Genomic DNA, 16,388 nt, shown 5'->3' with positions numbered 1-16,388 from the left:
ACAAAGGCAATACCAGTAGAACCTCCGTTAGCTGGCAGACTATCATTAAAGTTCACCTTTAGGTAACCAGGGAGTGGGGGCTCTCAGGATGTGAGGACATACTTAGGCGCTATAGCAACGGAAGGAGAAACCCAGATTTTCCTAACTAGCCAAAATGAAACAACCATAGTAGCCTCAGTGACTTCAATAGCCTGACGGATAACTCTATCCACCACAACCCTTAGGGGGACCTTATGTCCTCAAAGACTCTTTCATTCCTATCTAGCTAAATATGATAAGCTAGATAGGTACCAGCAACACCCCACCCACTAGAACTCGGAGCCTGTATGGCAGACCTCATATGCCGAAGTAAATCCTCTGCAGACTCAATGGATCTCAGCAAGTGGAAGGATGCCTCCCTCCAAATCTAAATGGTCCGAAAGCAATGTGGTAGGACATGGCTGACCATCTCCTCTACCTTCGGGTAGTCCATGCATGACGGAGAGATCCCCATCCTCCTCTTTGCCAACACACTCATAGTTGGTAGGCATCCCCAGACTACCTTCTAGATGAACAAAGCAATCCAAAGATGGGCCCGCTTCCTTCAAATCCAGCCACTATCCAAACACCTCGAGCTCTCACCATCTATTGCCGCCTACACATCAGCTGAAAAGCATTCTGGCCCTCCTGGTGGCCGTCCAAACCAACCTATCAGTGGCCTTGTGAGGTAGCAGGATAATTTTTGAACCACGGCTAGATGGTTTTCTCCCAGCCGTCCATATCAATGGATGCCACCAATCTGACGGTTAATCCAGAGCCGAACTTGAACGAGTATTAATACCAGCTCTTTAATATCCCCACATGGCATTCCATTCAGCCCGTTGCCAACTGCCGCATCAGACCTCTAAATTTGGAGTTTTCAGATTGATTGAGCCAATTGCAAGTCTTCGCTTTAAAAGAGTTTAAACACGTGATCCCCAGCGCGAATCAAAAAATGAAGGCGGAGGGAATCCGACCCGGGAACATCAAAAAAATCTAGATGGGAGGCTTAGATTTCTCGAGGCGAACATCATGGATTCGTCGTTTCCATCCTTCTCCAATCCCCCCTCCACCCCAGAAGATTCCCAAGACCTCTCTCTCTCTCTCTCTCTCTCTCTCTCTCTCGCGCTGCCGCCACCCCTCCGCTTCCCCCAATGGCCGCCGCCTCCGCCTTCCCTGTCCCCTTCTCTACTCGCCGGACTGCTCCCCGGCAGCGCCTCGACGCCCCCGCCGTCGCCTTTCCGCCTCGCCCGCTCCACCACCTCTATGACTACCCCTCCCCCTTCGTAAGCAAAACCCGCACGATTCTTTTCATAAAAGTCGCTTCTTTGCTGGATGTTCTACGTTATTTTGGTTTCTGAAGTCTTTATTTCTTGAAAAGTTCGGATTTTGCCCTTCTTTTTTTTGTTGTATGATATGTCCATATGCTTAGTTTTTCTCCTCCATTCTTTCGTGAACTCCTTTTGATATCGCTCCTGGTTATAGAGTTTAGATTTTTCGCTTCATTGTAAGTGTAATTTGTTTATTTACTTAGGTTCTAGTTCATGGTTCTTTTGGCGAACTCGTTTTGTTGACAACACCGTGCCGTGTGCTATACCCGGAATACCCTTTTCAATGGAATTATAACCATATATTTGGCCTTTGTTGTAGTTATTCTGTAGTTTGCCTGCAGGGCTTTTGGGTTCTGTTGATATCTAGGCCTTCTTTTTGTTGGCAAATGATGGCCTTTTGCAATCATTGTTTCTTATGGATGGTACATCATTATGCACTAATATATACAGTTAGTTATAATTCTTAACTAGGGGGGGAAAATGTAGAACACATAAATAAGAAGGAACTCTTTTATGTCTAATTCATTTGATTTATGATTGTGGTAGCAATCTCCAATGAATTGGAAGAATACAAAATATAGTTTGGTTAGGTATCTTATCATGGCCAAGCCAGACCCATGAACAAGTCTGACTTATGAATTTCGATTTTAAAGGGGAAAGCTTTGTTGCAATTAGTGTGCTATCAGGCTGCTAACTTTGCTTTACAAGGATAGGGCACGGTAATTTTGTGAACATGGGAGCACAATGGCTTTTTTATGACTGTGGGGCATTCCTCTGATGTGTATATAAATTATATATTTGATAATTTGTTATAAAAACTATGCATCTTCTGACTGTAACATTTCAGTTCCTGTCCAGAGGAGATGCGGCTTGTATCATCACAGAAGAGCGTATCCTAGGCGGAATGTTGTTGGCAGGGAAATGATTGGCCAAGTAAAGTTAAAGGATGATGTTGATGATGAAGCATGTGAACTAGTCAGTGGAGTTGAGCTTAGTATAGGGGAGGACCAGGACAGCATTCATGCATATTTGTTGAAGGCAGTCAAGAACAACAATGGAACTGGTGTGCTGCTTTTGTCTGATGTCATGGGTTTTGAAGACCCATCTATACGAGACTTTGCCTATCGAGTTGCCTGCATTGGTTACAAGTATGTTTTAATGTCTGGCTGATTCATTTATTCTTTTTCTCTTTATCCTTATCTTCTTTCACATTCCTGTCTCAGCATTTTACAACAGCCATAACAATATATTTAATGCATTAATTTCATATTGCTGCATCAAATATATTGTTCTTCAACTGTAAATCTGCACAGTGATTCAATCCCGAAGAACTCTTTTTTTCCTTTTCCTTATACATCACCTTTCTGGAAAGTTATCATTGTTATTATTGTAATATGGGAAGAACAGAATGGCGGTAAAAATATCTAAATAAAAGGTATTGTATATGCCACTAACAAACTGAAAAAGATCAACCTAACATAAAAGGCCAAACCCCATGATGTTCTCTTGTACGCTCTGCAATCAGAGCAATTCATTCACTTTATTTAGAGGAGTTCTATAAAAACGTTTAACTTTTTTTCCTTTTCAAGTTAAAATACCAGACCACATTAGTTATCATTATACTTTAATGCTCCCTTTCATTCTTCTATGAAGCAAAAAAAAAACAAGTCTCCTCTTCTTTGTCTTCTTCATACAAAGTTTACATGATGGGCAACTCTATTTCTTTGTTTTTGGAGCTTGTTATAGGTCCTCTATTTACATGAACTGCCTGCCAGGACCTAGAATTTTCACGGCATCCAAATTTCATCATACAGAAATCACATCTTTCTTCAATAATCTGCATCATTGTTATCACCTGATTCTTCATTATATAAACTTAAGGGAAACTTAACTCTATTCAGAACTGGTTTAACTAACCTAATCGTCATTTTGAATCCATACTTAAGACTAGGCAAAATAGTAATAGATATTATTTATCCCTGTTCTCATTTCAGTCCCTTCATGTCGCAATTACTTGGTCCAAGAAACCTTGTTTTGTGCAGTTCATCTAACATATCCATGCAAAAAGTGCTCTTACATCTCAAGTTATGGCCCCTGAAAAGCCAGGTTAGTATTCATATCTCACAAAAAATTTCGAACAAAATACATCTTAAAAAGTTATATACATCCTTCTAAAAATTTAAAACTAGAGTTACAGATAAATAACTAAAACCAACTCCCTCTTTAAGCCCCCCAAAAATTGAACATGTTAGAAAGTGGCTTTCTAATGCATTAATCACCATTCTTTCGTTCCATCAGCTCAATCCTCCAGTCATGCTGCATCATATTGTCTTATTATATCTCTCTACAAAGTCCTCTCCCCCTTATTTTATCTTTAAAAACTTTAAAGTTGCATTTCCAACAAGATCAATTCATATCACTCTATTCCCTTGAATCGTAAGCCCTTCGCCATTTGCTTTGCATAGTCCTTTTTTATTTTAACCTTTTTGTACAGGAATCAGCAAAGTATTTCATTGAAATTAAAAATGATAAATCATGTGTCTGTTTTCATTAGATGCAACATGATCTGACCAAGTGGAGGAATGTACGACTTGGCATTTTTTATGGTTCTTTCTAACTTTTCTCAATTAACTCTTTAATTACTTTCTCTCCTAACTTCTCACCAGAATGTGTCTAGCATGGCAGCATTGAATTGCTGTGTCTTTATGCTTCATTATTCTATGAAGGGGCTCTAAGTTAACAATTACGACTCATCATCAATAAACTCTAGGATACAAAACTTGGCCGAAGAGCTAAAAACTTAATTTTAAATGAGAAAAGTGAGCAAGTGATGCAAACTCTCATCTTCAATGAATTTCTGAGATTTAACTCTCTCTTTCTCTCTCTCCCTGTGTGATGGAGATTTAAGACAATGATTTAATTGAGGTTCGCTGTTCCGATACCAAACCCTGTATCAATGCCATACTAGCACAATATTGATACGGTGTGATATAGAGTTTTTTTGACGCACCAAATGTCGGTACGTCATCCATACCGGATACCGATACTGAGCCGGTACGATATTGTACACCCCATACCGCTAAATTTGGGCCTGTACGATATACCAAGAATTTATTTTTTTAGTTTATGCTGGGAATGGACTTCACAGTTCTGAATGGATTCTATTTCCAAAGTGAGCAAATTACTATTCCAGCAGATTGATCCTGTATCCAGAATTTACATGCACTGCTTTACTTTAAAATTTTTGACAACTTTGTCAAACCACAGTACTTTATAAAATAGATTATCAATCACATATCCTGTAAGTTCAACCCTGTCCCAAGCCTATTTTCCTACAGATGTCATTTGAACCGCCTTTTCATAATAACTTTTTTTTCTGACTTCAACTCAAGGCACTAGGAGGAAATGAGATTTCCATTAGCATAACATGATGGACCTAAAAATATGAGTATCATCAACATATTAAAAAAATGATCTCTTGGTTTATATCTTGCAACATCCAAGCTATAGTCAGAACTTGATATATTCCATAAGGTTATAAACTGATCTCTTATAATCTAAAAATCATCATGCAAAACACTATCAAATTCCCCTGTTAAAACATGCATATTGAACTTCACAATTGACCATTGAATGATCATTGCTGTCGTTCGTTCTAAATTTTCTAAAGGACTGTAAGCAATCCAAAATGTCAAGGAACCACCCCTTCTAGAGGAAATGAGGAAAGACACTGCAAGATGCCAAACAAGCATGAATGAAGCCTTAACAAGCAAAAAAGAATTGGATAAGCTAAACTTCACCTTTCATGGAGGCAAAGGAACTTTGACTAGTAAATACACTACTATAATTTATGTGAGATACAGATGCTAATTTGATTTATGTATTGTAGCCATGTGTTTTGTACTATTGTACTGAGGAAGACCACATTTACTTATTTTATGCATACTTTTCGAGCTATTGCCCTAATAAATGATGCATTCTATTGTTTTACTTGACACTTACACTCACACTCATTTCTTGGTTTTTTGCATATAGAACCCTACCATTTGCTTTATTTCATATCACCCATCATTATTCGTAGTTACAAACTTGATACAGATAACCCTCAACTAATTCCCTGGTGATGCAATACAAGACACAGCTGGCAGGTTCTGTGATCAGGTGGATTGTACCAAACCTTGTGGGAGCTGACGGAGTCATAGCTAGAGATCCTAACATTTCAATAATTGACTTATCATGGTTTTTGGCCAAAATTCTATTGAATTTTCCATTAGATATAATATTAGTGTTTTTCTTAATTTTCTGATTTTGTAGTCTAATAGTTCTAGTATACATCCTTTTACTTTTGGGTCAAGTTTTCTGTTTTAGTCGGATTTGTAAGTCTCATCAATTTAAGGCAGCTTGGGTTTTAGTTTGCACTAGGTTGTTTTGGTTGATAAATAAAAATTTTCATGGAGTTTTCTTTCACTTCTCTTCTTGTTCCTTTTGCTTCCTCTCTTAGTAGCATGTGGGTGAAGTTTGCATCATCTGGTAACCCCTTTGATTTTAAGTATCCACTAATAGAAAGAGTACGACATCATTTTTTTTGGTGTTTGGGTGGATATATTGTAGTCACATGACTAATTTTCCTTTTAGTAGACTAGTATCCAGTGGACACTACCATGTTCCCAATGCATGGGAACTTGTAGTACACTCGCTCGATCTCCCTTTAGTAATCTTGGACCATAACCTTTAATGATCCCCTTTTGTCAATGTCACCTCGCATCCTCAAATCTCACCAGCACCACCACTATGAAGATGGGTTTTGCCCTCAAAAGCACCCCCAAGTTGTATCTTGGGAGCTCATCAAGAGGGATGATGTCACAATAAAGGTGGTAGAGGTGGTTGGGGAGGTTAGAGAGGACAAGGGGATGGTTGGAGAAGAGGTCTTCGGGAGGATAGTAGCAACTTTAAGCCTTGGCATGGGTAGTGGCAAAGGGCTTGGAGGTCGACAACCTATTTGAGAAAGGTGGTAGCGTTAGCATTGCATGGACACGTACACAAGAATTGGATTTGAACACATATCCATGTGCCTAAATCGGCAAGAGAGAGAAAAGAAGATATGGAGATACGTAGAATAAATAATAAATTTAACTAAATTATACGTATCTATATTTTTATATATTGTTTAAACATTAAAAACAAACATAAAAACTAATATATGTTTCTCATTCAAATTGTCCAATTAATTTAAGCAAATAAGCAAAATAGTATTTTGCAAATTTATTTCAATAGCTACATCCTTGGCCAATCACTGCAGAGAGAATATTTCACTTCTAACATGAAAATGGAGGGTCAAACTTATAGTTGGAAGAGTTCAGCTCTACCATTATTTAAAAGTAAGAACCGTAGAACTTCGCAGGTATCCGAGTATCCGATATATATTTGACTTGGATATGTATTCAACATGAATTTTTTGGAGCTGGATGCAAGTGTCTAGGTAACGCGAGGTGGCATAAGCATCAAGACCAAGTGACCGACGTGATTGTCCTCAAAGGAAGAGGCACGGATGTTGCTATGTTCAAGGGGTGGACAGTGCAGCCGCCATGCTTAAGAGAGAGCCAAAGGAGAGACTCATGACCAAGGTTAGGGACTAGGAGGTTGTAAGAGACATGGTGAAAGAGAGGATGCTTGGGTTGGCATAGTGATGGGGACATCAGCTAGGCCACCATTTTATTTGCATATTTGTTTTATTTTTATTTTTGGGTTTATTTGCATTTTAGGGCTTATTTGTGTTATTTGTGGGCTTATTAGGATTTATTTCTGTGTAAGGGGATTTATGCAAATTGTGTATTTGGGCCCTATATATAGGGAACTATTTTCATGATTAGGGTTTAATGAAGAATTAAGAATTTCTTTCCCCCACGTTTTCCTCTCCTTTCTTCCTCCTTCCCTTCTCCTTCTTCTCTTCTTCTTCCTCCTTCTCTTCCCCCTCTTCTTCTGCTTCCGTTTTAAAGTTACAACACACGACAGTCATCCCAGGAGTGCATCGTCGCCGCTGCAGCCATTGTTCCTGGATTTGGTTCGGCATCACATAGAGGTCAAGGTTGGCCATGTGGCTAAGGGCGAAGGAGGTGGTGCGAAGGAGGACGCATCAAAGATAGGAGTAGGAAAGGGAGGATGAGAGGTCATGGTGGTGGCAGTGGAGGAGAAGGTGGACAGGTTCGGTTGTATGATTATGGTGGTGGTAGTAGGGAATGTGGGGAGGAAGGAGAAGAGGGAGATGAAGGTGAGGAAAGAAGGAACACCAGACAATGATAATAGGAAGGCAATGACAGAGTTGAAGGTGAAGACAAAGCCAGTGATGAGAGTGCAAAAAGTTAGCAGTAAGGAAGGCATTGTAGAAGGTGGTGGGAGAGGGGGACATTGAAAAGTATGGCAGGCTGGTGTAGCTCTAGTCTATTGTAGTGGGGGTTCGAAGGGTTGCCCAAGAGAAAGGAAGAAAAGCCAAAGGAGGAAGAAACAATTGGGACACAAAGGAGTGCACTTAGTTCCTTAAGTAAAACGAAGGTTAAAATTGTCTTTTCCTATCTTGGGTTAATTTAATCATGGAGTTAAGTTCTACCAAGGGCACTAAAAAAGAGGGCTACTGAGAATCGATTAAGGGTTACTTGTTTGGGATTGCAAATATGAATGATAGTGGGTGTTAAACATAATTAGAGCAAAAAAAATAATGTGACATATGCAAAAGGCCCCCTATTTTTCAGTCAAGTAGGAAATACTGGTTTCCTCTGGCAGTAGTATTGATCATCATGAGATGATTCACATATAACCAAATGTTTTCCATCCATTATCCTATATTCTTGGCATTGCACTTTCCTTTTTTTATGTCATTTAATTTTGATATTTGATATGATATTCAAATAACTTGACAATGTGCTTCGGTAGATTAATACACTGAATCTGATATTCCCTTTGTTTACCATAATAACCTTGTCAAGCCTCTCTCTCTCTCTTATTTACTAACATTGTCTTTTACAAGATTTTGCACTAGTTTTCAGTTTTGGCTTCTAAAAGCAATCTTTTGGTTGCGACATGCCATGAGTTTGAAGGGAAGTGGTGTCCCTTATCCATGTATTATATGCATAATATATGAACCTGCATTGAAGGGTCATATTAGCACGAGAATTATGGTTTATCACCAATTTATATCATGTTCCATAATTCCATTGCCCCTCTATAAAGAATTATTGCAATTTGCAACATTTGATTTTCTCCATCTGTTTTCGAAGTTTTATGATCAAGATCTGCAGGCTTTGCCTCCCTGATCTTATCTTTAAATAGATATTTTTTCAGTAAATTTAACCGTCTGGCCTTTTATAGATGTAACAACGAAGTAGGTGCATTGCTATTACCATATATAACCTAAACTGTTGCACTGTTTTGGCACATCTCATCATGAGTTTTGACATGCATAACTAGTTTTTTTATGTCTGCATATCTTCTGACAAAAAAAAGTCTATCTGTATGTTATACTTCCAGTGTTCTCATCCCTGACTTGTTTCGTGGGAATCCATGGAACATAAACCAGCCCATAACAGAGTTTGAGCATTGGCTATCTAGACAATCACCAAAAAGGGTTGCTAAAGACATTTCCATGTCGGCAAAGTGGATGAGGGATGAATTTATGGCAGCTGGGATATCAAAGAAGCTTGGCATCATTGGTTTCTGTTTTGGTGGTGGACATTTGGTTGAGACACTGGCTCGTGATGAGCAGGCATATTTTGGTACTGGTGTCTGCTTCTATGGTACAAATATGAACCCATCCGTAGGTAGCAGCATTAAAGTTCCAGTCTTGTTTATTTGTGGAGATAATGACCTGCTTTGCCCCATAAGTATCCAACAGGAAATGGAGAAGAACACCGGAGGCTCAAAGTTAAAAATTTATTCTGGCAGAGAGCATGGTTTTGCCCATCGACCAAAATCCGACGAAGAAGATCAAGATGCAGAGGATGCATTTGCCATCATGAGAAATTGGTTGCATGACGACTTGCTTGTAAGGAAGGATCATGCGTAAGGGATAACCATGTTTTTAAGTTATATATTCTATGTGTAGTTTGCTAGGTCTCTAAGCTGTCAAAGCACGAAGTTGTCTTGCTTGATGATGAGCTAGAATGTCAAGTTATTTTACTTGTTTTAATGTATGCATATTAGCAAAACTTAATCAGACATCAAAGACTGTATAGTTGGTCATCTTAATACATGCATGCTAAGATAAAGTCCAATTTTGGTGTTCCTTTTTTTGGCAAACTCCAGATTCTTTTTCGTGACATCTTTTCTACCCTGCCTCCATGGTGAATCAGAAGAAACATGAAATGAATAAGCTTGTTCATTAGCTTCAGTGACCGGTCCATGTAACATGGATTCTTTAAATTTTCCAGGTGTGAGGTGGTTTGTACCTGTTCTCAGTCTATTGTTATTGAAGGCAGTTTGGAGCTGGCAGTTGATTAAACTTTTGATGATGTTTAGTCTCTAATATAAAAGGATGTTTACAACTGTCAACATTCGTAAGGATTCTTTCTCTATTGTGTTCTGAAGAGAGATTAGTTGTCGGTTTTGAGGCTTGGATGGCCTTTATTATACTTGCATTGAAAGATTTTCTTGGGAATCTATATGGTTGGCTATTGAGACCATTAATTTTCTACTAAGAAAAACATTAATTCAACTGGCCTTTGAACATTACATGCATTGGATGTGGTAGCCATCAATCTCCTTGGACCATGTAAGGTCTCTGATATAATTAAATATTTTTCTTAACGGATGGTATTTTCAGTAAAATGTGGATGTAGAATCCAGAGGAGAAAATTACTCCAGGTCTTACCATTTATGAATCAAATGAAGGCCCTGTGGATTTGATAGATGCCTACTTTTCTTGGAACTTTTTAAAATGTTATTTTAAAGGTGACCTGTCTATGTTACTGAAAACAAAAGCTTTGAACTATCTAATGTGAGTCAAAATCATAAATGTAATCAGATTGCTATCCATTTTCTTCAAAAAATATGAAGTGTTAGTATGTGATTTCGTGCGGGTGTATATTTTGTTCCGCATCGGTTACTCGCCAAAGAAATTTTCGATACTTATATAGGACTAAAGAATCTAAAAAATACTGTTCGGCTAGCTATTTTTAGTGAGGTTTTATATTGTTACAAATGGTATCAGAATGAATCTGGTCTATGTTTTATATGGAGTAGGGGACATTGCAATACGAGCTTATTAAGGCTGACCATGGACCGATCGTGGTGTTTATGATTAGATTTGAATGGATTTAAACTTTTCACCTGATGAGGATGACAGAATTTAAACGGAGGGAGTATGTGAGGATCCATGCGGGCATGTGTTTAGTCTCACATCCGTTATTCATCGAGGAGATCTTGAGTAGTTATATATGGATTAAGGAGCCTACAAAATACCTTTCGACTAGCCATTTTGAATGAAGTTCTAGGTTGTTACAGCTAGTTAATAGGTTATAGTAATGATGGCATCATTTTGAGCATAATCTGTGCAGCTGCATAAATTGTTTAAGCTTAAGATGATCAATTTATAGAATATACAGATTATGCAGGTGAACTCTATCAGCTTCAAGTCTTCTTAGGGGAAGAGATGACAGGACAATCTCCCTTATTTATGTGCACGACAAAAGGAAGAGGTCTAAAATTTATTTGTTTACTTGTACTTATGTATATCCGAGTAAAAATTATTGACTCCCTCAAAATATAACTGCATTCATAATCTTATTCAAAAGTTAGGATAAATGTTCATCCATCATACCAGTCTTAAAAAACGCATGACTCCATGATATTTCCCACAGCTGGGAAAATTCTCACATGTTTGAAAGAATTTAAGTCATGTCTCTCTCCTTTTCTTTGCAAACTACTTGAGGAGTTATGATGGATCTTGTTCAATTAACATTACATTTCTAAGCCAAATTGAAAGTCCAACCATTCCCTTAAATTAATTTTGATCTATTTCTCTTACTAAGTACAATTAATTCACTTACAAGAAAATACAAACCACAAAATATTCTATACTGAACTTTCTTTTTATTTCACCTCGGTGTGTGACTATAACTTCATAGCATACTTGATCATGAAGTCTGCTACTTGATTAGCTTCTTTCAGAGTCTCAATTCTCTCTTCCAGATTTTCGTGACATGGCTGTTAAAGGAGAAAGGAGATTCTTTTATTCCATACTTGACCCTAGAACTTTCGCATCAATGATATCAAGTCGACATAATCTTAGAGAGGATCTACGTATAGACTAACCTAATATTCCACCTACATGAATTAACAAGATGAGGGAGCACAAAACCATATAAGCAACCCAATGAATGACACTGGTGAGAATATATATATATATATATATATATATATATATATAAGTTTAGCAGGAAATTCTTCCAGTACCATTGGCCAACCTGCCATCTTTGCAGCTACTCACCAACTCGGGAATAGGAATCATCTAATGCTTCAAAGTCTAACAGGTAGATGGAATCCAGTCAATGGACAGATGGATTGATGTATACTATGAGTTAGGAGAGGGAGTTGGACCTGGGCCTACAAAAAAAAAAAAGGGATGGATTGGAGAATGAAAGGTTTTCGTGGGGTTCACATCTCTTGTCGTGGAACCGATGCCTTGTATTATTGGGTGTTTATTAAACCTCTAATGTACCTATAGTTGGTGTATGAAATTAATTTGTTTTATGAGGTAGTTTATACTTTGGAGTATATAAAAATAAAAAGGGAAGAATATGGGATTAATATGTTGGATTGTGTATAAAGCCATCTTGGGACAGCTGGAGATTGCTTGCAAGCGTTAGCTTCCATCATCAACACTATCATTTTCTAAATCTATTTCTTTTAAGTCTAGCACTTAATCATTGCTCTCCCTCTTTACAGCTATATTCATGGGAACATCATAGATAAGATTATGACATGCACACCTACCTTGAGATGAACTGTGCCCCTAAGTAAATAGCTAGCTGATGCATCCTACTCACCTAAGTGAATAATTTGGGATATTTTTAAGTGAAAAAAAGGTCACCATAATAAAATATTTGAACCTTTTTTCCTTTTTTTTTCTGCGTGAAATCTTTGACCCATTATTTAGGAGCTCTAAGGGGCTTGGTGATTATTTTTAATAGTCATTAATATTTTATCAAGCCATTTCTTAATATTAAATAATTGACGAATAAAGAGAAATGCTTACATAGAGCCATCTCTTATCACCATGCCATCTGCAGAGGCCCATCTGCTCGCAACAATGTATGAAAGAATGTTGTCATAATTGGGGTATTGAATCCTCAAGTATTAAATATTAGTTAGTAATTTATAAAATTCTGATTGTTATGAAATCTATCTATTTCTAAGCAAATTGGTCGAGAAAAAAAATTGATAATTTAGGATGTAGATTGTAATTTTTAAGAGGAAATCGAAATATAATTCATCACCAAATTTAGGCTTCATTGTTTTAGTATAAGACATCTAGAGTCTCCAAGCTTAGAACACGCCACAACCGATCTCGGTTAGCATTGCTAGTATAAACGAAAAGTCGCTACGTTTTTATTGTAGTTGGTTAAGCAATCTTATCATAATGAGTCATGACAAGAGTATGTACAAAATCAAAAAACAAACATAAGCAAAGGAAGCATAGGAAACACCACTGAGAAGGGAAATCCGGAAATGGCATATGAGAACCATATCAGCATCATATAATGTTCATATGATCATTATTAAGAGCAAAAAGCACCTGTTTTTATTCAAAGAAAGCTATAAGAGTTGCTTTCATGTGATAAAGACATGGTTGAATGTCATGGCCATAGAAGTACGCACTATACAACCATCTAATCATTGAGCCTGATAGTTACATCAAAATTATTAAATTTTCATTTAACAATATTATGAAGAATTATACTCATTTTTCATTGAGAAAACAAGAATATGTCACTTATAAGTCTCTATTTTTTTTAAAAAAAAAGAAAAACAAACTCTGATGGGCCGGACCGCGAACAGGAAGTGTAGACCCATTAAGATGCTTGGAATATTTGCTGGGACCCAGTTTGGGGGAATCACGGACGCTGGGACCCACTCCTTTAATTATTATTAGCATTTTTCTCCTCTGGGCTTCATGGGATGCCACGAGCAAACGGAATTCCCGATTCCGTTATCTCGGCGTTATCGACGCCTAAGTCGCTCCGCTGCCACGCTCACTTTGTCGGCTTCCGGCGACCGGCGCGACCGGGAGGGCCGGTATCCCTTTCCCAACCACGTGGCAGCTTCAAGTGTAGCGGTGATGGGATCCAGTTGAGTTGGGTGCCCTCCGGCGGTCGGCGTTTGCGTGGCGCGACCCATGCTCTTATGCACATCATTCTAAAATTATTATATTTTTATTTTTAATAAATTTTATGATACTTTATTTTTTAATTCTATAATACTAAATTTGTATGAGCTATCTGATTTACCAAAAAAAAATAGAGATATTAGTATACTAAAGTGGTGAGGCCTAAATTTTTTAGATGCGCATGGCTCATGATGATGAAATTTGTGATAATGTTTTAGCTGTGTTTAGATATCCTTAAACAAGCGACTCCTCGTCAAGCTTTAAGAATTAATCTCTGTTGCTTGCGAAGAAATTATTCATAATTGCATCAAACAAGATTTATAAATAATTTTAAAATTTAGTAATAACATAAATCATAAGAAGTAATTTGGAATGAAGCATGTCCTAAAAATGAATTTCATCGTCTTGTGCAGGCCTATAGAGAAATTGAGTGGAAAAAGGAGAGAAAATTTAATGAAAAGAGAGAAAGACTAGTGGGGGTTCTCTCTCATGAAGTAATAGTAGAGTGCAAGGTTTGATTTGTTATATTTGAGACCCAATATCTCGAGCACATATATAATAAAATGGCTGTAGTATGTGGCAAAGCATGCTAGCCATGCGCACGTATGCATCGCGCACAATATGCCTGGCCAAGATGAGAAGGCACCAATCTATTATCCTATGGCCTAACTATGTCTAGAATAATAGAACGTCAATAAATACAAGTGTGCTTATTTTTAAGAGTAAATTACCAAAACTTTTATGAGATTTACGTTTATCACACTTACATATAATAGTTTGTAAAACTTACATTTATACTTAATTGAATTAACGATAATAGTGAAACCATTTACCTAATATGAAAAGTCAAAATTGCTTACAAGTGAGGAGAAGGATATATACATTTTCTTAGAACTATTTTGGTTATTTTAAAAAAAAATCTGATATGGCATTGGGGTTCCATTTAAGGTTAATGTTTTGACTAACATTCTGTTAAGTTATAAGTTAAAGTATTGGATAAAAATAAAGTAAGCGCAGGCTTTTCAAACAATTGGGTATAAGTGTAATTTACCCCTAATCTTAAAAGGCCTTTTGCAATTTACTCTATATTTAAATATCCAATAGGATTATTAAGAATAGGTTTTAAAATTCAAACTTTTTCTAAAAAGAATTATTAAAAATTTAAACCATTTAAAAAGAAAATTAAAATTTTCCAACAATCTTGACATGAATCAATAGTCAAAAAATAATTTATTCAACCATCAAAATTAAAATTTTCCAACAATCTTTGGCCCTATAAATAAATTGCACCCCTAGCAGACACTATTCTGAATCCATGCCCCCATTCTTCCTCATTTTCTGCTCCACTAGGAATTTTATGAGCAACATTCTCATTTGGGCTAGCACATCTGCTGATGTCAATGTCTTTGCCAATGAATATTTAGAGCGAGAAATATTCCAAAATCAAGCCACTCTCTGGTGCATTTTGAATACCCATGGTTATACCTAGTCGTATCCAACCACCTCTTCATCCTCTTCTTCGTAATACAAAGCCAGCATATCATAAAAGATAGTCCAATTGGAAGTAGGAAGCTCCAATGCCTTAAGCTCGCCCTAAATGCTACAGCCCCACTGCCTTCTATTCTCTTTTCCATTTGGGATTTCTCTCTACCCTTCCTCTTGTTGCTAAATCCTATTGAATTACAGTATATATATATATATATATATATATATATATATATATATATATATATATATATATATATATATATATATATATATATATATATATATATATATATATATATATATATATATATATTAGATTGGAGATGGTGATAATATGCTACAACTAGTGTTTGTCATTGCTTTTTGATTTTTTTAGCTGTATTCGTACATATTTAGTATGATACGTCCATTTTAGCCAAAAAAAAAAAAAAAAACTCTGGAGCGCTTCTAAAAACAAGTTTTCAAGTGAGTGGCACCAACTAGCTGAGATAAGAACTATACCTAATTGCTATATTTCGGCAACAAATATTCGCAAAGTACCTAACTATTAGATCGTGCAATGGGTATTTTGAGATCTATGCAGGCTGATGAAAGAAAATATTAGAGTATTTTGAGAGTTGTGCGAGGTATCATCCAATGGTTGATATCGGCAATCATTCTTTTGTATGAAAGGTACAATCCAAACCCTAAAGAAAAATATCCCAACATATTTTTTTTTGAAAAATAGCACGTCATTGTTAACGATTTAAATAATCGAGTCTGTAACCGTGGCCCAAGGTATATGTAGAATTTGTGGACAATTTGCATATGTGGATCCGACGCCATCTTAAGTGAACATGGAAATGGACTTTTCTCCCATTATTGTAAGCCAGTGGCAAAACCATATATTTGCATCCGCGCAATCTTGATAAGTCCATCCAAAGTAAATGCTTTGCAATCTGAGATCATCTTTGTACATGGCCAAGACCCAGACGGAGGATGATCCTAGGTTTATCTTGGTGAGATGTAAAATAAAAAATATTTGAAAAAAAATTCAGATTGCCTAAAATTTCAACCACTATATGATAGATTCAAAATTAATAAATCTAAATCCAGAAATCAGTTTCGCCGAGGCGATATGGATCAAGATTTCTATATATCATATGTGACCACCTCATAGCAAGATCTTAGTATTC

At 36.9% G+C, this 16,388-nt stretch overlaps 1 protein-coding gene across 2 annotated transcripts; it reads left to right on the top strand.

Moving 5' to 3' along the window:
* Positions 1-1,097: 1,097 nt before the first annotated feature.
* Positions 1,098-9,624, top strand: LOC103702638 (carboxymethylenebutenolidase homolog). Of its 2 annotated transcripts, none has more exons than XM_008785146.4 (3): positions 1,098-1,304; positions 2,208-2,497; positions 8,871-9,624. In XM_008785146.4, exons 1-3 carry the CDS (start codon positions 1,173-1,175, stop codon positions 9,403-9,405), a joined length of 957 nt encoding a protein of 318 aa, XP_008783368.1. In that variant the 5' UTR covers positions 1,098-1,172; the 3' UTR covers positions 9,406-9,624. The 2 variants fall into 2 exon arrangements, with proteins under 2 accessions (XP_008783368.1, XP_026658641.1); XM_026802840.2 differs by having other exon boundaries at positions 1,170-1,304; positions 2,197-2,497.
* Positions 9,625-16,388: the final 6,764 nt, after the last annotated feature.

This window comes from Phoenix dactylifera, chromosome 1 (assembly GCF_009389715.1).
Source record: "Phoenix dactylifera cultivar Barhee BC4 chromosome 1, palm_55x_up_171113_PBpolish2nd_filt_p, whole genome shotgun sequence".
Taxonomy (NCBI): domain Eukaryota; kingdom Viridiplantae; phylum Streptophyta; class Magnoliopsida; order Arecales; family Arecaceae; genus Phoenix; species Phoenix dactylifera.
The sequence above is the reverse complement of the archived record's forward strand: the minus strand, read 5'-3'. Positions and strand labels throughout refer to the sequence as shown.